General features: G+C 41.3%; 1 protein-coding gene across 4 annotated transcripts in view; it reads left to right on the top strand.

The window, feature by feature from the left end:
• The window catches only part of ANO4 (anoctamin 4), a 354,946-nt gene that overhangs the window by 144,741 nt on the left and 183,011 nt on the right, over positions 1-27,194 (top strand). For 3 of the 4 annotated variants that reach the window (XM_047788188.1, XM_047788190.1, XM_047788189.1), the window contains 2 exons: positions 6,302-6,438; positions 10,241-10,399. In XM_047788188.1, coding sequence (XP_047644144.1) covers positions 6,302-6,438; positions 10,241-10,399 — 296 coding nt within the window. Of the gene's footprint in view, positions 1-6,301; positions 6,439-10,240; positions 10,400-27,194 lie in introns of those variants that run through there. The other variant, XM_047788191.1, reaches the window with a different exon arrangement.

Raw genomic sequence — 27,194 nt, 5'->3', positions numbered from 1 at the left:
GAAAGGAGTAATTGAAATAGATGCAAATATTTGGTGAAGAGGTTCAGTCCCGCTGTGGTAGAATTGCCTTCTCATTCCACAAACAATGTTAGGATTTCCCTGCATCCTGACTTCTCTGTTCTGCCTCCATTCTGAGAGAGGATAACAAGCTAACCCTTGGAAAGTAGCTTTTCTGTGTTGACTCTGTTGCTTTCCTCAGTGTTTGTAGCTGATTTTTGGTCTCCCAGGTAATTTGAGTTTCTTGACCCTTGTTCAGTTGTTAAATGAGAGTCTCTGCTGTTTTGTTCCTGGGTCTGTTTAGGCTGAGTGCCTTTTCTTTTTTCTTTTCTTTTTTTTTTTTTTTGTATAAGAGAATCATTTGGGTATCTCCCTTGCTTTCCCAAACATGTGATATCCTTTTACCTGGAGTCAGCTGCCCAGTTCTGCACACACAGCCCTTCCTGAGTCTGAATACAATGCAGGTCTGTACTTGGGTTGCCTGAAACATTTGCATTCTCTCTCCCTCTTTTCATTCATTCTTTATTTTTTAAAAATTTTTTGTCTGTTTTGGGAGCCTGTGGCATATGGGGGTTCCCAGGCTGGGGTCAAATGAGAGTGATAGCTGCAGGCCTAGGCTACACACAGCCACAGCAACTCAGGATCTGAGCTGCATCTGCGACATACACCACAGCTCATGCCACTGACGGATCCTTAACCCACTGAGCGAGGCCAGGGATTGAACTCGCATCCTCATGGCTACTCGTTGGGTTCATTAACCACTGAGCCATGACAGGACCTCCCTTCTTGTCATTCTTAATTGACTCAGAATATTTGGCTCTCCCTCTTATTTAATGAGCCTAATCACAGAATTCTACCAGGCAAATAATGATCCAACACTTATTTTATTTGAGAAAAAGTGTAAAGGAGGTGATGGGATCTATGAACAAGTGACCTTGTTTGGATGGAGAAGATGTTTGTCACGTTTGTACTAGACGAGGGAGAGGTCCGGCTTCCACATTGGACAATGAGCTCTATAGAGGCAGGGACCTTGCCGGCTGTGTCCAGTACATGAGCCCCAGTTCCTGGCCCAGCACAGTGTCTGGCCAGGGTGGGTGCTCAGAAAATACTGGCTGAATAAACAGATTTCTGAAAATTGGTTAACTTCAGAGTTGGGGGTTTGTTTTCTTCTTAAAGAAGAGAATGTGAGTTCTTAAAACTTACCTTATAGTTAAAGCTGATTCATCAGTAACAATGGTGAAATATTAGTGAAGGGTATGTGTTTCTCTGTCTTCTGTGGAGTGTTTACATGGTCCACAGTCTTCTTACTGACTACATATTCAGCTGAGCATTTTCTGACATTTCCACATTTCTAATCTCTGCTGAGGCTCTTGAGAGGCTGCCAGGTGATAACAGTGTCTTCCTATCACTCATTCTCCAAAAATCAGATCTCCATGACACACGGATTTCCCTTGAGGACCCAGGTGGCACGAGTCTCATGATGACTTCCAGACAGTGATTCTGATGGGCAGCAGTAAGGACAGCAAAGAGCTTCTCTCCCTTTTCCCTAGGGAGTGGGTGTTTCTAGAATCAAATAGTTGGACCTTTATTATAGAGCAGAATTTCTCAGCCTCAGCACTGTTGACATTTGGGGCTGGAGAACTCTATGTTGTAAGGGCTATTCTGTTCATTGTAGGATTTTTAGCAGCATCCCTGGCTTCTTCCCACTAAATACAACTAGCACCACCTCTAGAGATCAAAAGTGCCTGCAAACCATACCAGATGCCTTCAGGGTGATAGTTTGGTTCCAGCTGGAAACTGTAGGTATAGGGCTTTCTTGAAAAGATTAGACCAATACCAGAAGGTGTTACTGGTGGAAGGTGACCTGGTTATTTTCTTTCCTTGGCAAAAGCATAGGGGAAGTTCTTAGGGATGGATCAATGGATGAGTGTCCAGGAGCTTCTCCTCAGTGAGAGCTAGTCACCAAGACAAGAATCTCAGTATCCTCTTTGGATTCCCCCTTGATTTCACATCCCATCCCAATGTATCCCTCTGAGCAGTCATTCCAACTTGTCAACGTTTCCTCTGCCTTTTTGGATTGATAATGCTGTAGTGCTAACCTAAGAGTCTAAAATCGACAAACCAACATTTCTTGTGGATCTGCTTTGTGTCGGCCACCCTGCTAACATGTTGCATTATCTTATGTAATCTCAGCCACCCTTAGAGAAGTTTTCTGTACCTGTCTCACCAGTGGGGAAACAGGAGCACAGATTCACTTAGCTAAGCAGTAGAGTTTGGAATAGGAAGAAGGTCTTCTGATGTTATAAAAATAATATTTTTATCCTACTGGTTAAATAGAACCAATATATCTACTTAGAAAGTCATCACTAGCTCCTTAAAAATCTGATCAGTATCTGGTAGAAACTGTGGAGCCTCCTGGCTTGTAGATAAGAATTGTGTTAGGAGAAACAGCTATGCAAGGTCCCAGAGCCATTAATGGTGGAGAAGAGGGGGCTCTCCCACGTCATTAGGCACCGACCACCTTGAGATCATTCTGTCATTCAACAAATAGGAGTTGAGGGCTTAATCCATGTCCAGACCTCTGTCTACTAGTCAAGACAGACATAGTCCCTGCCCTTACAGAATGTATATGCTAATGGGGTAGGCATCCAGCATACAAGTAAACAAATGAATAAGATAATTACAGACTGTGGGATATACTGTGACGGAAACGAGCAGAGAGAGGAGATGGAGAGTAATTGGGTGAGGGGCAGCTTCGTTACATAAAGTTGTCAGGGAAGTTACCTTTGACCTTAACATGTCCCATGACATATTGTAGTTCCTTAAAAGTGTGAGTGCTTCTCCTTGAGTACCTGGCCCAGTGGAGATGCTCCTAGACCTTGGTTGTATGAAAAGACCATGATGTTTTTCCTTTGTGGCTTTCGGGCCTAAAGACCTCTGGTAAGTGTATTAGTTACTTTTTGCTCCCATAACAAATTACCACAGACATGGTGACCTAAAACAACACCAATTTTTCATCTTACAGTTCTGGAGGTCAGATGTCATCCAGGTGTCAGCGAGAGTGTTCTTTCTAGAGGCCCTAGAGGAGAATCTGCTCACTTGGCTTTTTCTGTCTTCTCCAAGCCCCCTGCATCCCTTGATTTGTGACCCTGTCTTCCATTTCCAAAGCCAGCAGCAGTACATCTCTTAATATCTCTCTCTCATCCTGACACTCCTGCCTCTCTTGTAGTTACGTTTGCCCACCCCTAAGATCCTTGACTTAATTGCATCTGCAAAGTCCCTCTTCCGGAGTTCCGTCATGCCTTCTGGTTAAGAAACCCAGCTTGTATCCATGAGGACTGGGGTTCAATCCCTGGCCTTGCTCAGTGGGTTAAGGATCTGGCATTGCCGTGGGCTGTGGTGTAAGTCACAAATGCGGCTTGGATCCCGCCTTGCCGTGGCTGTGGTATAGCCCAGCAGCTACAGCTCCGATTGGGCCCCTAACCTGGGAACATACATATGCCGCAGGTATGGCCTAAAAAGACAAAAGAAAGTCCCTTTTCCTTTATAAGATGACATATCCATGCATTACAGGGATTAGATCACCTTTAGGGGCCATGATTCAGCCTATCACAGTAAGCAATAAATGTTCATTTTATTCCTATGCCTGTTTTATTTTACAAATGAAAAACTTGCAGTTAAATGAGTTGTGCAAAATCACGCACAAATCTAGATACAGATTTAGATCCTGGCCCCCTCATCTAAGTACATTTTCTTTAGTCTCTCTGTGTGTGTTCTCTGTATATCTAGAGCTCTCTGTTCTTTATAGCACTCACCACACTTTACATTTCTTTGATTATTTGTTTTGTTATTAACACAACACCACACTTTCCATTTCTTTGATTATTTGTTTTGTTATTAACACAAGGGCAGGGAGACACATCACTTCTCAAAGGTACAGTCCTTACACAGCTGTGTGCCTGATACATAGTGTGCACACCTCTGAAGTTTTTTTAAATGGAAGAATGAATAGTTTTTTATATGCCTGGGAAATAGCATTTAATTTCCTGTGAATTATGCTGGTCAGCAACTTCTAACAGGTTAAAAGTCTTGAGCTGTTTTTAAAGCATCAAAGAAAAAAGTGAACTTCAATGTTGGTCAGTAATCAGACTCAGTAAATAAGGGATCCCCAAAGCAAAAATAAACAAACAGGATTTTTTTAAACTTAGAAGTTTCTTCACAGCAAAGGACACCACAGGCAAAACAAAAAGACAGCCTATGGAATGAGAGAAAATCTCATTACATCAAATGATGTAACTGGCAAGGGTTTAATTTCCAAACTACATGAACAGCTTATGTAGTTTTATGTAGCTCAATATCAAAAAACAAACAACTCAGTCAAACAAATGAGCAGAAGACCTAAATAGACGTTTATCCAAAGACTACATCAATGGGAGTTCCCATCGTGGCTCAGTGGTTAACAAATCTGATTGGAAACCATGGCCTTGCTCAGTGGGTTTGGGATCCGGCGTTGCCGTGAGCGGCTCGCGTAGGTCGCAGAGGCGGCTCGGATCCCGCGTTGCTGTGGCTCTCGCGTAGGCCAGTGGCTACAACTCCAATTCAACCCCTAGCCTGGGAACCTCCATACGCTGCGGGAGTGGCCCAAGAAATGACAAAAAAAAAGACCAAAAAAACCCCAAAACAATACATCAATGGCAAACAGGCACATTAAGAGATGCTCCATGTCACTAATTATTAGAGAAATGCAAATCAAATATACAATGGTGTACCACCTCATACCAGTTAGAATGTCCATCATCCAAAAGTCTGCACATAATAAATGCTGGAGAGGGTGTGGACAAGAGGGAACCCTCCTGCTTTGATAGTGGGAATGTGAATTGGTGCAGCTACCATGAAGAACATTATGGAGGTGCCTTAAGAATAAAAAATAGAACTACCATCAATCCCACTATTTGGGGTGTATATCCAGAAAAGGCAAAAACCCCAATTCAAAAAGATTCAGGCACCCCTGTGTTCATTGTAACACTACTTATAACAACCAAGATGTGGAAGCATCTTAAATGTCCGTTGACAGATGAATGGTTGAGGGAGATGTTGTCTATATGTACAGTGGAATATTGCGCAGCTATAGAAAAGCAATAATGCCATTTGCAGCAAATGAATGGACCTAGACATGATCATACTAAGAGAAGATAGACAGTGAAAGATGAATATCATATGGTATCACTTATATGTGAAATCTAAAAAAGTGATACAAATAAACTGATTTACACAACAGAAATGGACTCACAGACATAGAAAACAAAGGGGAAAGCTGGTGGAGGGATAAATTTGAAATTTGGAAATAAAATAGAGATGTATGCAAAAAAAAGGAAATTTGGGATTAACAGATATAGATCACTATATATAAAAAAGAGATAACCAACAAGGACCTATTGTATAGCACAGGGAACTATATTCAGTATCTTATAATAATATATAATGGAAAAGAATCTGAAAAAATATTTACGTATGCATCACTTTGCTGTACCCTGATACATTGTAAATCAACTATATACTTGAATAAGAAAAATGAATGAATAAATATACCTGGCATTATATTTTCTCATCCACTGGTGCTGAACTTTGCTTTCTGTACTATGCTGTGCATTTGAATGTGGTATTCTTGTATGTGGGACTCTATATACAGCACTGTATCTATTGATATATTAGCATCCACAGTCTTTATGGAGGTCCCTGAGTGGCTCACTTCATGATTCCAATTCATGATTAGAGGAAAAAGAGAGGCAAAAAGCTAACTGCATGCTTTATAACTGCATCTGCTTTTCTCTCTTAGTCCTTAAAGAAGTAACAAAGAAGGAATAAAATCACAGTTCCTATTGAACTAGGCAAGTGGCACATTTATGGGCTCACTTAGCAAGTTGTGCGGCATTTAAATGAAAACAAAAAATTAGGCCATCTCCCAACACAGAATGAGTTCTTAGAAGTCTTAAAGAGCCTTATGCTAAACAACTATATGAAGGAAAGCTAAACAAACACAAAACCTCCTGTTATCTTGGAAGACAAATTTTATTGTGGAGGTGCTTTGCTTCACATTGTCCTTAATCTTGGCTCATGGAGGCACTGGTTAAACATGTTTTACATCTGACATCTGTTTCTCTTAGAAAGTAATATACCCACCATTCAAGGTGTTATTGAAACAATGAAAACATCTGAAGCCAAAGGGAGATGTCTTTATTTTTAGTGTTGCTTTTAAGATCCCAGATTCTTAATTCAACTCGTAATGTATTTACTCTGGTTCTAGTGGCCAAGGATGTCAATATTCTTTTTGATGAATTAGAAGCTGTCAACAGCCCTTGCAAAGATGACGATTCTCTCCTTCACCCTGGAAACCTGACCAGTACTTCAGATGATGCTAGCAGATTGGAAGCAGGGGGAGAGGTAAGAGTATGTGATTTTTAAAAACCATGATTCTTGACCCAGGCAGGAACCTGTGAAGCATGTTCCAGTGGAGTGATTAAAGTCATCATTCATTGAACTATGGTTTCCTGAGGAAAAAAGGACCAGGTCTTACATTCCACTGGTATCCTCCGGGCATCTAGCATGTGTCACGGATCCTAAATCAACCTGCACTTCTTTAAAGGATCATGCACTTCCCTTCTACCTGAAGGCATTTTTTTTAATACAAAGAATATTCTTAAAACCACCCATCATTTTAAAATGATCTATATTCTAGGTGTCACTAACTAGTAAAAAGTTATCTTTACAAGGATGGACTTGCCTGTTGAAATCTCCCAACATGTAAAATAGTAGCAGAAAGGGGACCAGACCTCAGTCAATGCTGTGGTCTGAAGACTCTCTGAGTTTTCATTTGCCTGTGTTATCTGGAAACTCATTGCAATTGTAAATAGACCCATCTGTTAATGTGTTGCTTGGGAGGAGAAAAAGTTAAAGGCATTCGCTGTTGCTCAGCTTGTGTCCCAGTAGAGTTTAATATCTCCTTTGGAAATGCACTGGGTTTAGGTAATAGGAACACAGAATCAGAGTCATTAATTTATTGTATAACCTTTTTTTTTTTTTTCCTTTATGGCTGCACCCATGGCATATGGAAGTTCCTAGGCCAGGGATTCAACTTGCCTCTGCAGTGACCTGAGCTGCTACAGTCAGATTCTTAACCCACTGTGCACAGTGGGAACTCCTATGTGTTTTTTTTTTTTTTTTTAAAAAGCTCATTCTGTCATCTCTTCACTTAGAAACTTGGATGCCATAATGTGGCATAAAGGAAGAATCATGAAAGGCACCTCAAAATCAGCTAGTTTAATCCCCTTAAGTTTATAGATAAGGAAACAGTCTGAAGAAGGCTTGGGCTATGTTAACCCTCCTCTTGAAGCCTTGGTTACAGCCCTGTTTTTGCAGATAGACGCTAGTGTGCTAAATCTACAGGAAAGCTCCCTTGCCTGGCAAAGAGCTGTTAAGAATGTTTACTCAAGTAGACTTTGGAGTACCTCTTAAGGCAGAAGTTAAAAATGGTCAATGAGGATTGGTCATTAACTATAAATGTCTGCACCAGGTAGGGTACATGTTGTTCCCATTCCACTTAGTTGAGATTTTCCTTTTGAATGAGGTTGCATGCATGACACTTTTATGCAAGAATATGGATTCTAGCAATGGCCTTGGAGGTCTAGCATGTTTTCCTTCTTCCTACTGCCATATGGAAACTGATATGTACTGTGAGCTCAAATTTTTGTGTGTTTACACTGCAGTTGACCCTTGAACAACATGGGTTTGAACTGCATGGGTCCACCTATACATGGATATTTTTCACTATTAGGTACTACAGTACTATGTGATATGTGGTTGGTTGAATCCATGATGTGGAGGAGACACAGATATGGAAAGCCCCCTGTGACTATAAGTTATAAGTGGATTTACTCCTGCATTGTTCACAACTATATACAAAATATCACAAAGAAAAGTATTTTTCTTACCGTGGGCAAAAAATGTGAGAAACACGGAACTAGAGTATTGCTCAGTCCATCAAACTACTTGCAGTCTAGTCCCTCTTCTCTACCAGATGAACCATCTTCCTGAATTTTTGTGTGTTCTTTTGCTCTTGCTCTAAAAATCATGTTTATATATATATATATATATACACACACACACATACATATACACACATACACATATGTATATATCCTTAGCAACTTTTTTTAAGATATGTTTTTTCATTATAACTATATACAATCATCCCTATTTGCAAAGGAGGAAACTGAGGCTGAGAAATGTTGGGTGACTTCCTTCTGTCAGGAAGGCACTTATAAGTGGTAGAGCAGACACTATCCTTGATCTCTATTCAGTCTGTCAGAAGTCTGTCTAATAGAACAAAGTTGTTTAAAAATGGTCATTAATGTACTCATGTTGCAACAGAAGAAAGGCTGGGGGAAAAATGTAATGTATACATGTAAGGATAACCTGACCCCCTTGCTTTACAGTGGGAAAATAAAAAAAAAAAAAGGTCATTAATGAAAGAATTAACATTGTCCAGCTTTTATGCATTGAATTTTTTAAATATATATAATGATTTTTATTTTTTTCCATTATAGCTGGTTTACAGTGTTCTTACAATTTTCTACTGTATAGCATTGTGACCCAGTTACACATACGTGTATACATTCTTTTTTCTCACATTATCAGGCTCCATCATAGTGACTAGACATAGTTCCCAATGCTACACAGCAGGATCTCATTGCTAATTCATTCTAAAGGCAATAGTCTGCCTCTATTAACCCCAAGCTCCCAATCCATCCCACTCCCTCCCCCTCCCCCATGGCAACCACAAGTCTATTCTCCAAGTCCATGATTTTCTTTTCTGTGGAAAGGTTTATTTGTGCCATATATTAGATTCCAGATATAAGTGATACCATATGGTAGTTGTCTTTTCTCTTTCTGACTTCACTCAGTATAAGTCTCTAGTTCCATCCATGTTGCTGCAAATGCATTATTCTGTTCTTTTTTATGGCTGAGTAGTATTCCATTGTGTATATTTACACCACATCTTCCAAATCCAATCATCTGTCGATGGGCATCTGGATTGTTTCCATGTCTTGGCTGTTGCGAATAGTGCTGCAATGAACATGCGGGTGCATGTGTCTTTTTCAAGGAAAGGTTTGTCCAGATATATGCCCGAGAGTGGGGTTGCTGGGTCATATGGTAGTTCTACATATAGTTTTTTAAGGTACTTCCATACTGTTCTCCATAGTGGCTGTACCAGCTTACATTCCCACCAATAGTACATAAGGGTTCCCTTTTCTCCACACCCTCTCCAGCATTTGTTATTTGTGGACTTATTAATGTTGGCCATTCTGACTGGAGTGAGGTGGTATCTCATGGTAGTTTTGACTTGCATTTCTTTAATAATCAGTAATGTTGAGGATTTTTTCATGTGCTTGCTTAGCAACTTTTTTTAGATTGGTTTTACTTCGTGTTTTATAAACAATAGTATCAAACAATGTAAAGTCTCCTGCAGTTGTGTTCTTGTTTTTGTCAACACAGTTTATAAGATTTTTTGCTTACTATTAGATGCATCAATAGTTCATTTTATTTTTTTATTATTATTTTTTTTTTTGGCCATACCTGCAGCATGTGGACATTCCCAGGCCAGTGATCAAACCCATGCCTCACTAGCAACTTGAGCCACTACAGTGACAATATCAGATCCATAAGCTACTGTTCCACAAGGGAATTCCTAATAGTTCATTTTCGTTACTATATAATACTCCACTGTATGACAGTTCTATATTTTTCTGGTTGCCTTTCATTGGTTTGCATTGATTCCCATTTTTAATTTTTCTACACTTAAGAGTAATGCTGCTATGAATATTCATATACACATCTCCTGGTTGTTTTGTCAGGAATTTCTTTAGTTACACAGATATTCAATTTTACATGCTGATGCTGGTGTGTTTGTCATATCAGTTTTCACTTTCACCTGTAGAAGGTGAGAATTCTCAGTTGCTCCACATCCTTGCCAACATTTGGTATTGTTAGGTGTCCTAAGTTTTTCCCATTAGACTTAATGCTCTTTCCAATTTTTATTTTGTTTCCTGTTATTTACATTTTTCATTAATAAAAGTGTAATTCTGATAAAACACAAGGAAAATTTATTTAGTTTTAATTGTTCTTCAGTATTACTCCAGACTCAATTTTGAGTGTCTTAAGCTGGTCCCTTTCTCTTTGTGTGCAGACAATACCAGAAAAAAACAAATCAAATGGACTTTACTTCAGAGACGGAAAGTGTCGAATTGACTACATTCTTGTGTACAGAAAATCCAACCCCCAGACAGAAAAGAGAGAGGTGTTTGAAAGAAACATTAGAGCAGAAGGATTACAAATGGAGAAAGAGGTAAGTAGTTTGCTTGAACGATAAAAAAGACAAATACGCATCTCTTCATATCGAGGCAATTAAAAAATAAGCTGCAAATCAATATGCTAACTGAACGTTTCATTTGGTGAGAGTTTGCCAATCTGCAGTGTGTGGGGAATATTTCAGCAGTTAGATTTTCTCAGCACAGTTTGCCTTTGAGAGCATTTTAATGCCAAAAGATTCTGTCAGAATCAAAATATCTCAATTAAATGGATTGTTTCAAAGTGTTATCATTTACTGACTTCCTACATCTGCTGCTTCTCTGTCTGTGAATGAAGGCTTCTATTTGCATGGATGAAAGAAAACTTTGGGTAAGAGGCCATCGCCCCGCTCAGGAGGTCCTTTCTTCGTTTTGGGAAATATAATGGGCTTGGATATCCTTGCACACCAGAAACTGACTGTCTGGCTGACTTGGCCCCAAACAACTGGAACTTAACAAAGTGATTGCAGTTTTCAGAGACCTTCAGGTTGTTTTTTATCAGGTTTCCCAGCTCAAGGGTTACCTTCTCAGTGCTTACTCTGACTCTTTCCTCCTCCTTTGCAGGGGGAGCTTTGCGGAAGGTACAAGAGGCCCAGTCAGGCCTGATAACATTCCACAGGGGGATTGTTGTGTACCCAGAAATGTCCTGCACATGTATAAAACTTGGCCCTGTCAGCTGGATTATGTAACAGATTTTCCCTAAACATTGTGCATGGCTTCTGGTGCTTTTCATAGTTAAGAAGCACATGTTGGCAATTAAAAGTGTTTGTGTCTGATTCTGCTCTTTGAGGCTGAAAGGTAGATCTCTGAAGTTTGACATCCAGATTTTTCTTTGTCTGGTGAAGGTTGTACGCTTATCTTGGGACACTTCAGATAAGTAGGGTTTTTCCAGGTCTGTTAGATTAGCCTCACCTCTGGAGCATTTATAAAACAGAAGCAATATTTTTCTGGAATGTCTCCGAAAAGAGAATTAGAAAAACAGTGAGATGAGTATGGCCTTAAGGGAAGAGGTTCTCATTCTCAGGAAAGTGGAAGCAGATTGCTTGAAAGACTGTTTCAGTTGGCGTTTTCCCCAGAGCAACAAACAGAATTAAATATGTTGTTTTTTCCACTTTTGTGGGGTTCCTGAAAAATCTTTCCTATACCCAATGAAAATACCTGTGATAAATCTTGTTCTTTATGTTTCTATGGAGACAGTTCTGTATCCTTCTCTTAACATTAATAGTGCCTTACTATTTTACCCTTAAAAAAACATTTCTTCATCTTTTATTCTGTTTCAGAAGTTTTACGTAAAGAAAGAAAAGATCTGAATTTGCCACATGATCTGAAAGAACAGGTCCTTCCTCTGATCTATTCTGATTCTGTCAAAGTTTTTATTCCCATCAGATTTAAGTAGCTGTGTTCAATTAACGAGAAATTTATATTTTAAGCTTCAGAACTATTCTCTTCTCCATTCCTGAGGCTTCTTTTGTATAAGTCTTTTCAGTGTCATTTTATGACTTACGAGTTAAAACTCAAAAGGCCTAATACTTTTCCAAATGATTACATTACTAAAGAGATGACAAATCTCCTTATGTCTGCTAAAAAATCATCTGTTTTATAGTATTTAGCTGCCAGAATTTGAGCCTTTTAGTATGCAGTTGTGCTGTGTAGTAAGAGTGGACCATAGCGTGTTAGATGAACAGCTCAAATGATTTTAGTGGTATACAAGATAATTTTGTTTGGTTTTAATTTAAAGTTTTCCTAATGCCTAGGTATTTATTTTAATGCATACTGGGAAAAACAGCAATTGGGAAAAAGGCAATACCACCATATGGCAAAATTTCATAAAAACTTATCTAACCATCTCTTTCTCCCTCCCAAGTTCTTCTCTCGGTGGCAGCCTCCCTAAGGTCCTCTATCCACTACCAACAGCTTGGTTTTCCTCTTTCTGGAATCTTCTTCCTAAGCAGCTTTTCTCTGCAGCCCAGTTTCTTTGCAGAAGCACACAATTTGATGCTAACTCCATCTCCAAATTCTGCTTTGTGTTCCCCCACTTCCCAGCCTCAGCCAACTCAGCAAGAGGGGGGATCTCTGTAGGTTCTCTCTTGCTTAGAGGCAGCAGGAAATTATAGCTCAATTAGCTTTTCCTGTCACAAATAATTAAAATAAAATGTCCCTCGTATGAATAATAAATCTATCTCTGCTGCACTATCAGGTTTAAAAACCATTTAAATCAAGTGTTTTCATAAATAGCCACCATGGAAAGACAGCAATTTTAATAGTTATTGCAGCTTCCAGGAAGTACTTCAACCTTTTATACATAAAATAAAGAACTTTGTTCAAGGTGGAAAAGAAAAGGGCTTTGCTGTGAGTCCATACACACCTGAAATAATGAGCACTAACTACATGTTGTGAATTATTAGTATCTTCTTCATTAGCTTGTATCATAGTATCCAACAGTTATGGAAAATGTGTTTCATAGACTCAGAAGCTTTTGTTTCCAAATAGGTAAAGACAGGGTCCATAATTGAACAGTTTAGGAGAGAGGAAATGCTTACCTTTTTTAACATTAAGAATCAAGAAACACAACTAGGAGTCTCTTCCATTCATGATAAAAGTGAGGACATAGTCAAATCTCATCTTTCCTAAAAATGAATTAGCCAGCAGGTAAGTGCTTGCTTTGGCACCCTGGGTCTTTAATATTCTATAACTCATCTTTCACATTAGCCCAGAGAAAGCAATTCACAGCAAGGTTTCCAAGTACAGTATTGAGTCCACATGATTTCTTCTTAAAGAGATTCCCTTCTTTAAAATTCCCTTCGAATTTATAAATTCACTTTTCATATTTTAGCTTTATTTCGTCTTGAATTTTATGTTCATCATTGACCCTTTGGTACCTATCTTGAAATCGTGATCATCCAGAAGAAGTTTATCTTTTGCTTCAGACACAGGGTCAAACCATGGATGACATTAATGACTTCCAATTATTTGGAAGGTATGAGTACCAGTAGATTAATGGAGCACGCTTTCTCTTTAGAATCATGCAGAACTTGGGGGAAAACCCCTATCACCTGTTGCTAACAAAATAACTTTAATTATGTAAATCATACTATCTTGATGATAGTTAATTCATTCAGCAAATATTTATTGCACCCTCATTGTCTGCCAGGCACTTCCTTAAGCACTAAGAATTCAGCAGTGAATGAAACAGACAAAAATCTTCGCCCTGTTAGAACTTAAGAACACAATAAATAAGTAAATCTATGCAGAAGAACAATAAATGCTAAGGAGAAGAAAGTAAAGCAGGAGGTGTTGTGGGGCGCTGGCAATTTTATAAAAGTTGGTAACGGCAGGTCTCTCTGCCAGGGAACAAGCATAGCATGTACAAAGGCCCCGAGGCAGGTGCACACCTAGTGTGTTTACGGAACAGTGAAGAGGCCAGCATGACAGGAGTTGACTGAGCAGGGCAGAGAATAGTGAAAAATTATATCAGAGAGGCAGCAGAAACCAGACGACATCAGGTCTTAGTGGTCACTGGAGAACGTTGACTTTTCTCTCAGTGATGTGGGAAATCATTTAAGCCAAGGCATGGTGAGACCTGCTTTCTGTTTTATTGGCATCACTCTGGTTTCCTGGTGATTTCAGACCATGGGACTTGGGGAGGTGGCAAGGGCAGAATCAGAGAGGTCAGTTAGGAGATTCGTTGTAAGAATCCAGAAAACAAGTGATGGTGGCTTGGCCAAGTGCACCACAGAGGAGACGGTGAGCAGAATAGTGAGTAGAGCTTGTGGGAATCACAGACAGATTGGGTGAGCAATGAGAGAGAGGAATCACGGGCTAGTCCTCCGTCACACACAGTTCACACAAGAGTTGGGAGAAAGGGATCTCCATTTACAGGGATGCAGAGGGGTGTAGGTCCTTGTTAAGTTTGAGGTATCCCAGTGGTAATGTTCAGTAGGAGGGAAGAGTCTGGAAGACGGGGAGAGATCAGGGCTGAAAATAAATACTTGGATGGCAGGAGTCCACAGAAAGGAGCTAGAAGGAGATGCAGAGGGTGTGGTGCCTGAAGGAGATGGTTTTGGGAGAGAAGGCGTTGTTGTGTCTAATGTTGCTGAGGGGGTGAGTAAAATCAAGACTAAAAGTTAGTCACTTAATTTAGCAGTGCAGAGGGCTTTGGTGAGCTGAGTAAGAGAAGTTTCCACAGAGAGGTGGAAGTGAAAGCATGATTAAGTGTGTTCAAGAAAGAACAGGAGCAGTTCCCTGGTTGCCTAGTGGTTAACGGACTCAGCATTGTCACTGCTGTGGCTTGGGTTTGATTCCTGGCCTGGGAACTTCTGCCTGCCTTGGGGGTGGCCAAGGAAGGAAGGAAGGGGAAGGAAGGAAAGAAAAAGAACAGGAGGAGAAAACTTGGAGACAGCAGATATAAATAGCTCTTTCAAGGAGGTTCACTGTAAAGGAAAAGAGATGGGATGATAACTGGAGTAAGAGGTTGGGTTGAGAAAGAGTTCTCTTTATGTAAGATGGGAGAAATAACTGCATGATTTCTCACTAATAGAAATCATTTGAGAGGCAAAATTGATGTTGTGGGAAGAGTGAAGGAAGAAATTATGGAACAGTGTGCTGTTCCAAACAGCACAAATTCCTTCCGACGAGTGGACCTACCTGTTTGCATCTCTGTTCACAAACTCAGCCTTGACCCTTGTGCTAAGGCTGCTCTGACTATGCTTCTACCTAAGGCCAATCCTTTGCTTTGGGCATAACACCCCATCTTCTCAGTCCTACTCAAGGACATTACCCCCTCCAAAGAGAAAATATAGGAAGTTTTAAAAACAGAAATTCACAAAATAATGCAGTCGTTCCAAGTAATTTGTTTCTGTTTTCACTTGTTTCTCAGAAGGATTAGAAATTCTAACTGGTAAACACATATATAGTATTCAAGGAAAAAAATGCATTTTTCTTTCAGATGAGGACAAAAATAGTATGATTAAAATTTTCACTCTTGCCTTTATTAATCACTATTATCATCCTGGTTTTATAGATGAGATAATTGAGGCAAAGTAGTAACTTGTGACAGGTGACAAGGCCAGTAAGAGATAAAGCCCAGGTAAAAAGCTGAACCTCTTACTCTTTTTTTTTAATTTTTTTTTTTTGTGTTTTGTTGTTGTTGTTATTGTTGTTGTTGCTATTTCTTGGGCCACTCCCCTGGCATATGGAGGTTCCCAGGCTAGGGGTCCGATCAGAGCTGTAGCCACCATCCTACGCCAGAGCCACAGCAACGCAGGATCCGAGCCGCGTCTGCAACCTACACCACAGCTCACGGCAACACCGGATCGTTAACCCACTGAGCAAGGGCAGGGACCGAACCCGCAACCTCATGGTTCCTAGTCAGATTCGTTAACCACTGCGCCACGACGGGAACTCCTAAAAATTTTTTTGATTAAAGTATAGTTGATTTATAATGTTGTGCCAATTTCTGTATAGCAAAGTGACTCAGGCATACATTGTATATACACATTCTTTTTTAAAATATTATTTTCCATCATGGTCTATCCCAGGAAATTGGATATAGTTCCCTGTGCTATGCAGCAGGACCTCGTTGATAATTCATTCCAAATATAATAGTTTGCATCTGTTAACCTCAAACTTCCTATCCATCCCGCTCCCTCTCCCCACCTGCTTGGCAATCACAAGCCTGTTCTCCACGACTATGAGTCTGTTTCTGTTTTGTAAATAGGATCATTTGTGCCATATTTTAGATTCCACATATTAGAGATCTCATATGATATTTGTCTTTCTCTGTCTGACCTACTTCACTTAGTTTGATAGTTTCTAGGTCCACCCCTGTTGCTGCAAATGGCTTTACTTTGTTCTTTTTTATGGCTGAGTAATATATATATCACATTTTCTCTATCCATTCCTCTGTTGGTGGACATTTAGGTTGTTTCCGTGTCTTGGCTATTATAGATACTGCTGTGCTAAACACTGGGGTGCATGTATCTTTTCAAATTATGGCTTTCTCCAGATACATGCCCAGGAGTGGGATTGCTGAATCATATCGTATTTCTATTTTTAAGTTTTAAGAAAACTCCAACTGTTCTCTATAGTGATTGTACTAATTTACATTCCCACCAACAGTGTAGGAGGGTTGCCTTTTCTCCACACCTTCTCCAGCATTTGTTATTTGTAGACGTATTAATGATAGCCGTACTGATCAGTGTGAAGTAGTACGTCATTATAATTTTAATTTGCATTTTTCTAGTAATTGGTGAGGTTGAACATCTTTTCATGTGCCCATTGGCCATCTGTGTGTCTTCTTTGGAGAAATGTCTACTTAGGTCTTCTGCCCATTTTTCAGTTGGGTTGTTTTGTTGTTGTTGAATTGTATTTTTTTTGTTGTTGTTAAGTCCCATTTATTTTTTTTTTATTTCTGTTGCCGTGGGAGACTGACCTTAGAAAACATCTGTAGGCTGATGTCAAAGAATGTTTTGCCTGTGTTCTCTTCTAGGAGTTTTATGGTGGCATGTCTTATGTTTAAGTCTTTACACCATTTTGAGTTTATTTTTGTGCATGGTGTGAGGGTGTGTTCTAGTTTCATTGAAACGATTTACCTTTTTTTAAAAATCTTTTTCTATATGTTAGGCACTTTCTTACTTTATTTATTTAGTCTTTTTAGGGCCACACCCGTGGCCTATGGAAGTTCCCAGGCTAGGGGTTGAATCAGAGCTATAGCTACTGGCCTGTACCACAGCCACAGCAATGCCATATCTGAGCCATGTCTGCCATCTACCCCATAGCTCATGGCAACACTGGATCCTTAACCCACTGAGCAATGCCAGGAAGTGAACCCATGTCCTCTTGGATACTAATTGGGTTCGTTACCACTGAGCCATGATGGGACCTGTGAACCTATATACTCTTTATCCTTCTGTTGTGTTGATTCTGGTGTCTAAAAATGGATCTCAGGGTTAAAGATGTTAGGAGATAAGGGGAGTTATGAAAGAGAACCAGGAAAACTTGGGGGCATAATGAAGTAGGGTGTGTCTAGCCTGTATTTCCTTGTACTTTGGCTGCCAGTAGCCATTGATTTGAATCTTGGTACAGCTGCTTATAAGCCGAGTGGTCTCAAGCAGTTGATCAAACTTTTCTGGATCTCAGCATCCACATTTTTAATCATGACAGGAATATTATTTACCATGAACTCTGTGAGGATTCAATGAGCCTATGCAGGAGAATCCACAGTATAGCGTAAGTGTTCTTTATTTCACCTGTTTTACCTTCTATGTATGGCAAATAATTTAAGACTGTGATATAAAAGTTCTTAGTAAAATATTTTTTTCAAGAGAATAAATTTAAGGAAATTAAAGTATTATGGATGATAGATTTGGCAAAAATTGAGAAGGTGGCACAAGCATGTTTACACTCTGTTATGAGTGGTTGTGGTGGACAGATCCCCAAGTCCATGATGCCTGCTTCCTGGTTTTCATGCCCTTGTATAATTCCCTCCTAAGTGCAGGTAGGACCTGTGACTTGCTTTCAACCAACTGAAGATGGCAAATGTAGTGAGATGACATTTCTGTGGCTATGTTACGGTATATAAGACTCTGTCTCTGTTGGCTGGAGTTACTCTCTTTTGCTGGCTTTGAAGAAGTAAGCTCCCATGTTGTACAACAGTCTGTGAAGGGGGCCTAGTGCAAAGAAAGGTGGGGTGGCCTCTAGGAACTGAGAGTTGCTCCCAGGTGACAGCCGGCCAGAAAACAAGGACCTCAGCCCTACAACCACAAGATGAGCTTTGCCAACAACTGAGGGATCTTGAAAGCACATCTTCCCTCAGTGGAGCCTCTGCTGAGACTGCCTACCCCTGGCCAAGATGTGTATTGGTGAAACCCTGGAGCAGGGGACCCAGCTCAGCTGTGTCTGAATACCTGACCTATAGAAACTGTGAGCTCACTAATGTGTGTTGTTTTAAGCCTCTAAATTCATGGTAATTTGTTCTGCAGCAATAGGTAACTAATATAGTGGTTAAGAGTCTGGGATCAGACATTCTGAGTTCTCATTTGCTTTCATCATTAAAAGCCATGTGCTCTTGGGAAGGTTAGCTCATCTGTAAAATGAGGCTAATGATGAGATATACTTCATGGGTTATTATGATAATTATATGAAATCATTCATATCAAATGCTTACCTTTGTACCTGTCATACTATAAGCAATTAATAAATCTTTATTATCATCATTATAGTTATAGCAAGTAAATACAGTGTGTTTACACTTTCACTTTTAAAATAATCTTTCAAGGCACACTTTTTGGAAAATGTTCCATACAGCTTATAAATCCTTTAAAATGTGTCCATTAGGAATAACAACACCAATGAACTATGTATTGTTAACATATATGCATTCATGAGATTATTGATTACCTTCAGGGCTCTTGGAAGAACTTAGAAAACATTGGGTAACAAGTTGAGCATTGTCAAGCTTCAGACATTTATCTGATTCCAGAGGAGTTGGTTTTAGATTCATTGGGGAATAAAATTATAGATCAACCCAGAACTGAAACATTGTGCCTGACGGCCCATCTTAGTCTTACTCTACACCTAAGAAAGGGAACGAGACACAAAGATATCCTCATTTCAGGTGCTCATCTCACCTGGATAGGTCTTTGCCTTCACAGGCTTCTGGTTCATACTACTCTTCCTGTTTTTGTCCCTGTTGACCTTCTGTAACCACCTTCATCTTTGTTGCTATTCCTGTTCTCTGCGGAATGTGAGGGAGAAAGAACGTGTCTCCTCCCTTTTATGGTTTAAACCGTGATAATGAGTGTCTAATATAAATGAGTGTCAGGACGAACTGAACTATCCAAATTCCTGTCTTCTAGTGTTTCCTGGACCCCCAAAGGAGACTTAGATGTTAATCCACTTGATCTCCATTTTCTTAGATGTCATATATGTGTATTACCAAGGGTCTCAGGTTGGAGCTGAAGGGAAAGAAGAATTAAGGACAGTCATCAGTAAAGAAGGTAGATTTTTTTCCCTCAAGGTCAAATCCTGGAAATTCCTTGAGTATTCATCTTAATCTATCTAGGCTATGACATAATCTGTCTGTCTGCTATAGCAATATACTGTAGGGTGGGGTGATTATAAATAATGGAAATTTATTGCTCACTGTTCTGAGGGCTGAAAGTTCAAGTTGCTGGTGAGAACCCTATTCCTGTTTCATAGGCAGCTCCTCCTTGCCATGTCTTCTCATAGTGAAAAGGGCTAGGGAACCCTCTGGGGTCTCTTTTATAAAGGCACGAATCCATCTGGCGTTGCCATGAGCTGTAGTGTAGGTTGCAGACATGGCGTGGGTCCCACATTGCTATGGCTGTGGCTATAGTGTAGGCCAGCAGCCACAGCTCCGATATGACCCCTAGCCCAGGAACATCCATATGCTGCAGGTGTGGCCCTAAAAAAAAGCAAAAAAAAATTAAAGACAGTAATACCACTTTTGAGGACTCCATGACCTAATCACCTCCAAAGGCCTCACCCCCTCATACCATCACATTGGGGTTAGGTTTTCAACATAGGGATTTTGTTTGTTTGTTTGTTTGTTTGGCCACCCATGGCGCATGGAAATTCCTGGGCCAGGGATCGAATCCAAGCCACATCTTGACCTATGCTATAGCTGCAGCAACACTGGATCCTTAACCCACTTTTCAGGGCCAGGAATCAAACGAGCAATGCCACAGAGACAAGTCACATTATTAACCTACTGTGTCACTCCAACATATGAATTTTAAGGAGATGCAATTCAGACCAAAGCAGTGTCTTTTAGAAGTAACTATTGTTGCTCTGTACTTAACAATGGCCTTTTTAAAAAATGGTGTGTTAGGTTGAATTTCTTTGCTAAGTCGCAGCAGAGCCTGAGGCAAGAATTCTTGCTAAAGCTGTTGATTGGTGCAGCGCTCTCAGGAGAAAGGGGAGTGAGAGAGGTGGAAGAGGTGGGAGAAGAAAAGCCCAGGTGAGAATAGAGTCTCTGATCCAACTGGGAAGCTCCGGAGCAGAGGGTGTACCCCAGAATGGGTTCACCTTTCAAGCAGAGGTCCCGCTGTGCTTCAGTCACTGGCTGAGGCTGGGGAGCTGGTGGGAGGTGGGTGCTGTTCCCACTCGGCGGAGGGTGGTTCTCCAGCACCCATGGCAGCTCAGCTTCTGGGCTTTAACTATCAGTGTTCATCACGACCGATACTGATCTCTCTACGGATAGTAGAGATACTGCCAAACCTGTGGTTTCAGATGGGCCACTTTGAGATTGCAGCCATCAGGGGATTCATGGTGTTGATGGAAGTGAAGAAAGGACAAGTGCGCGTGGGCATTTTATTCTTCTTGTATTTCTCCAATTTTCCCTCTAAGTTTAGGCTACTCCATCTTAAAGGCAAAGGTTTCACATGGCTGGTATAATCACTCTGAGGGCAGGTTACTGGTTTTTACCTGTGAGACTGAGCCAGTGCGTAGCTGGTGGGATTTTGAGTTTGTCACAAAAGCTTCTAAGAAGCTGATTTCCATGGCTGTGTCTGAGTAACCTCAATCAATTCAGTTCCAGGATTTCTCAGCCTCAGCACTATTGACATTTGGGGCTGGATAATTCTTCATTATAGGAAGCTGTTCAGTGTACTGCAGGATGGTTGGCAGCATTCCAGCCTCTACCTGCTAGATCCCAGCAGTATCTCCCCCTCTCCCTGAGTTATGACAACCAAAAATGTCTCCAAGCATTGCCTTCTGTCCCTGGGAGCAGGAGGATACAAAATTGTCCTTGGCTGAGGCCCACTGAGTTGGACCCTTGGGTACACCTGTATGCAGTATGTTGTGTCTATGAGGTAGCTAGAGGTATTCAAGGCAATCTTCCATCTTTGACCCACCCAGACCCACTGATCCAAGCCTCTTATCGTCAAACTCTTGAATCTATGTCTTCGAGAGGAGAATAGGGTAAAATAAGTAAGGTTGGCCTTTCAAGCTGGAAAACGGGGAGTCAGATTCACTCGTTACTTCATACTTACTAAGGAACTAACTAGGCAAAGCTCTTCACCTCTCTGTGTCTCAGTGTCTCCATTTATTAAATGTCAGATCATCTTAACTCTTGGGGCTACTATGAGGATAAAATGAGCTAATAATACATTATATTGTGCTTAGAAGAAAGTCCAGTACATATTAAGTGCCTAGTGAATGGTGGTTGTTGGTACCGATAAAGAAGGGAGTGGCTTCGGCCACTGGTTGCCCTGTGTTCTGATCTCAGGCATTCAACCCCATCACCTCTTCCACTGAGGGACCCTGGCCTGTGTCTGGGGACAGCTGAAGGGATCTGGTGGGTGGTGAGTGACACCAAGGGTAAGTCCTACCTCATCCCTAGGACTCAGTCACCTACCACTGCTCTGGATCAGCCCATTGAGATCAGAGCCTTGTCCCCACTGGCTCATCTTCTTAAGATAGTGTCATCAAATGGTGGGGCAGGGGAGGCCTTCTTCTTCTCTGTCTCTATTTTTCTCTTTCTGTCTCTATCTCCCTCTCCGCACCACTCCTCCTTACTTTCGCTCTAATTTTTGAGAGCGCTTTTGAGGGCCTAATGATTTTTGCCCCAACTGCTTTTGCTTGTTTAGGAAGACAGTTTAATCAAAACATTTTTGTTGCCAGGTCAAGATGACCAGTACAAAGTTATCCTGAACTGATTTACTCAAAGGATAATTCTAAATCAATACATATTTCATGTGACTCATGCATATTCCTTTTCTCAAGACAACATTAAGGGAAAAAAATACCCTGTTATATAAGGCACAGCTGAAGAACTGAAGTCATATTATGAATTGCTGTTACCAGCCCACAAGAAGAAAATTAAAAGATTTTCTCATTGGTCTAAATTGAACTTGTCTGATGTAAAACACATTTTGTGTTGTCCTTTGTGACGTACCAAGTGTGGGCATCACATAGTTGCAGCTATGCAAGGGACCAAAGTCTACTCTTGATGGTGTTATTTTTGTTCCTGTTGTTCTTACTACATGTTAAGTTGTTGAAAATTGCACAAAGTATATACTATGGATATGATGTTAATTATTCATTAATGAGAGGGAGAAATTTCAAAGCTTTGAAGCAATCCAGAGATTTATAAACCCATGATTCCTTCCTTGTAATCCTTACGAGTAGAAAACTTGAAAAGGAGAATTGTAGGCTGAATTTTCTTAACCAAGCCTGATTGGCTTCAGTGGCAAAAGTGCTGATGCAGTACTGGTGCTTGAGGCAGAGAACCTACCTTAACCCACTTCCTGTTGTGTCTCAGGCATGTTTTAAAAACAGCTGATGGTGTCTAATGATTCCATTTCTAGATGGAGTCATTCTTCTTTCATTCATCAAATATCTAATGAGCATCACGTCTACTATTACTGAGGGAAGGGAGGCATTAAATATGTCAGGTTCAGTGAGTGCTATGGAGAAGATATGCAGGAATACTGGGGAGGAGTCACTGTTTTGTTCAGGAGCTCAAGGCAAATCTCCAAGATAATTAGCAAACTAAGAAGCTGGACCGTACATGCCAAGGCCCAACTCTCAGAAGCCCCTCACTTTTCCCACTGTTGGGATTACTTTTGCCTTGCATTCTCCCATGTGTGGACTGGAATGACAGGAGGAAGAATAAGTGGAACCACTGGATGGGATGGAAGAGTGTGCTGTAGGAGGAGGGACACAGGCTGGATTTGGCTGGGGCTGGGGGTGGCTGGGAAGATGGTGGTATTTGCGGCTGCATGGCTTCTACCAGGGCACAGAGCAGGGATAAATCTAGTGCCTGGGCAGTGTTGGGACTTTTGTGGAGACCTGACCTGGTTGCCATCCTGAACTTGTCCTTTGCTATTCTCTCATTTAGCCCCCACCTCTTTTGGGGCTGTGTCTTTTATGGCCTTCCACACTTTCATCTTCTGTGAAGATCTTTCCTAGTGATTGTAGCTGCATGGCCCCTCTTTTGGTTAGGGTTCTGCAGAAAACAAGCCACTTCCAAGAATGAGATGTTTGATTCAGAGACTTAACACCTTTGATGCAGAAGGCAGGGAAGCCGCCTCCAGCTGCTTCCTGCAGCAACATAGTGGTATTTCCAGGTGCTGTCCTGGAAGCCACTAAGGGTCCCAGGAATGTCTGACTGGGGCCCAGATGATTCTCAGAAGACTTACCCGAAGCGGTCTCTAACTTACACAGCTGTAGCAGCCTACCTGGAGGGAGAAACAGCCTCTTCCACCTTGTAGATCTTAACTTACCTGAGCACCTCTCATCTTTGACTCTAACCTAGGGCCCCACAGGGAAGGGCATTCTGGGAAATGTAGTCCTCGCTTCTTCCAGGCATTGCAGAAACTTCAGAAAGGCGGTCATAGATGCCAAGGTAACAACAAAAAGCACAGAGTACCTACCAGCTCTCCTCCTACCAGGTTTGACTGGCCACCTGTCCCTTCATTTAAAGCTATGCCAGCCCCCTCTCTGCAATACCAAAGGGATTTTCAGTTGTAAGTCATGAATCCTAATACTGCCCCTCAGGGTGATGGTGGAACAGCTTTTTCTGGTGTTTCATGTGGTTGTAGCTGCATAAATTGCCTACAGTCCCAGTATCTCCCTCACACTCACACCTTTATTCCAACGCTAATAGTAGATGATTCTTTGTTCAAGGCAAAGCTAAATTCATTGAGACCAAAGCTTTAATTTGAGAGTCAGGCAGTGGCAGTCACAAGCCTGCATCAGAAGGCATCTGTGTGTCTGTGATGCAGCTGAAAACTCTTCTCACAATTGCGTACAAGAGGAAGGATCCCTCCACCATTTGAGGCTCCTGTGATGACAGTGTTAATCATCACGCACACACGTGTGCCCTGCCTGTCGTATCCCAGACACACATGTGCCCTGCCTGTCGTATCCCAGACACACGTGTGCCCTGTCTGTCATATCCCAGACACGTGTGCCCTGTCTGTCGTATCCCAGACACACATGTGCCCTGCCTGTCGTATCCCAGACACACGTGTGCCCTGTCTGTCATATCCCAGACACACGTGTGCCCTGTCTGTCATATCCTAGACACGTGTACCCTGTCTGTCATATCCCGGACATGTGTGCCCTGTCTGTCATATCCCAGACACGCGTGTGCCCTGCCTGTCGTATCCCAGACACACGCGTGCCCTGTCTGTCATATCCCAGACACACGTGTGCCCTGTCTGTCATATCCCAGACACATGTGTGCCCTGTCATATCCCAGACACATGTGTGCCCTGTCTGTCATATCCCAGACATTGTGCCAGGCAGTAGAGAATCAAAAATAAGAGTATTCCAGTTATACACTGCTGCGTAACAAGCAACTCCAGAACTCATGACTTAAAAAACAGTCATTTATTTTACTTTCAAATCTGCAGGTGGACACGGCTCTTCTCTGCTCCGTGAAGCACCCATGGGAACAGCACATCTGGGACCTGACAGACCTCCTTTTAAGTGGCTCTCAGCTGAGAGGTCAGCCAGGCCTGCCAGGGCTGTAGGCTTAGTTTCTATCCGTGTGGATCTCCACATAGGCTTCTCTGTGGCTTCCTGCCTCAGGCTTCCTCATGATGTGGTGGCTGGGTTCCAGAGAAGGCAGATGGATGTGCGTTTTTTTCCTTTAAATTGATGTATTATTGATTTACAATACTGCGTAAGTTTCAGATGGACAGCAAGGTGATTCAGTCATTTACACACACACACACACACACACACACATACACACACACACACACACACACACACACTCTTTTACATTCTCTTCCCTTAGAGGTTATCACAAGATGTTGAGTATAGTTCCCTGTGCTATACAGTAGGTCCTTGTTGGTTTTCTATTTTATATGTAGGACTGTGTATATTTTAACCCCCCAATCCTAATTTACCCCCCTCTTTGGTAACCATAAATTTGTTTTCTGTGTCTGTGATTCTATTTCTGTTTTGTAAATAAGTTCATTTGATACCATGTCTTTTAGATTCCACACATAAACGATGTTATATGACAGTTGTCTTTCCCTGTCTGGATTACCTCCCGTTTTGTAAATAAGTTCATTTTATGTCATTTCTTTTAGATTCCGCATGTAGGCGATGTTACATGACATTTGTCTTTCCCTGTCCAGATTACTTATGTCTCTAGGTCCATCCTTGTTGCTGCACTTGGCAATATTTCCTTCCTTTTCATGGCTATTATTCCATTGTATATGTGTACCACGTCTTCTTAAATCTATCAACAGAGGGCATTTTTTATGACCTGGACCCAGAAGTGTATCTTCTGCTGCACTCCATCGGCAGAGGCAGGAACAAAGGGAAGAGAGGAAACATTCTAGAAGACATGTGGGATGAAAGCTGTTGTAAGAGCATCTTTGGAAAACACAGCCTGCCACGTTACACTCAGTGTGTTTGAGAAGCTTGTGGACTAGAGGTAGAAACAGATCTGAAACAGATAATTAGAATCCAGCCTGAAAAGTCTCTATGAAAGCAAGAAGGGATTTCAAACTCTGCCCAGAGGTTTCAGGAAGGTTAGAGGCAGTGACCTAGGTTTTGAAGGATGAATAGGTGTTGACAGAGCAAGAGTAGAAGGGCCTGGAACAGGATTTCCAGACAGGAGGCATTATAAGCAGAGGTGTAATAACTTCTGATGGAGGCATCACAGCTGCTCTGCTTGCCTGTTGGAGTGGGAATCCGCTGAGGACCACAGGGTTTCCCCACAGAGCCTAACATCATGCCTGGCTCATCATTTCACCTTAACTTTCACTTGGTTTATGTTCATTCAGCAATTTCTCATGAATATAATTTACATCAAATGTAATTGTTCTCCTTGGTCTTAATGACTGGACTGATCCTGGCCAGTAAGCATTTTTTAGTCTTTTTTTTTTTTTTAAATAGTCTATCATTTAGCTTCTTTGTAACCATATCCATCCCATTGTACTTTTAGTTAAGTTGTGCTCTCATAGCTGGACTTCTTTCAGGCTAATTGTTTTACTAAGCCAACTCTACCGCTGTCACCTGAAAACTTAACCAAGGCCATGATGGTTTTCCAAGAAGATGGTATTATGGGCTCCCTAGAGTTCTTAGGCTTCCATTTCAGACCCTTAAAAGTGCCTGTGGGTCTTCTGAAAGTAGTCCTCCATTCTCCATTCTGACTTTTTCTACATATGTCGAAATTACAAAGAGCTTTGTAGACGGCTAGGAGCAGAGCAGGCAGAAGAGCACAGATTTCCTTGACCTTAGTAGTCCGGTGGACAGGAAAGGAAATTACCCATGGTGAGACCTGGTGCCTACTAGAGTTTCTGAGATGTGTTTTGTCTCCTCATGGGGCTTCTCCTCTCCTGCCATCTGTCGGTTCCTTGCTTCAGCCGGGATACCGTTTTGGACTGCACAGCAGTAAATCACGCCGGCACGCATTTGAGGCTGCCTTGATTCCATTCTTCAGACTCTAGTAAGTGCCTGTGGGTCTTCAGAAATGTAGTTCTTCATTCAGTGACTCATGGATAACCCTGTATGAGTTACATCTGGGTGTCCACCGCTGCTTCTGGTTAACAGCACGGTCCACCCACTCTGCAGTTTGCTGTACAGACTCATCAGATGAAAAACCCTAGTCTTGATACTTTTTGTCACACAGTTCTTTATTTGGTTGGCCAAACAAAGATAAGCAGTCAGCAAGTAAGCCCTGAATTTTAGGTGGTAATTTTCCTTTTTCTTTTTTTTTTTAATTTTCCTTTTTCTATTTATCCTTAGCAAAGCTATATCTTAATCACCCTTTATTTTCCCCCAATACATAGATGTCTTTTTTCATGT

Source organism: Phacochoerus africanus, chromosome 7 (genome assembly GCF_016906955.1).
Source record: "Phacochoerus africanus isolate WHEZ1 chromosome 7, ROS_Pafr_v1, whole genome shotgun sequence".
Classification (NCBI taxonomy): Eukaryota; Metazoa; Chordata; class Mammalia; order Artiodactyla; family Suidae; genus Phacochoerus; species Phacochoerus africanus.
The sequence above is the reverse complement of the archived record's forward strand: the minus strand, read 5'-3'. Positions and strand labels throughout refer to the sequence as shown.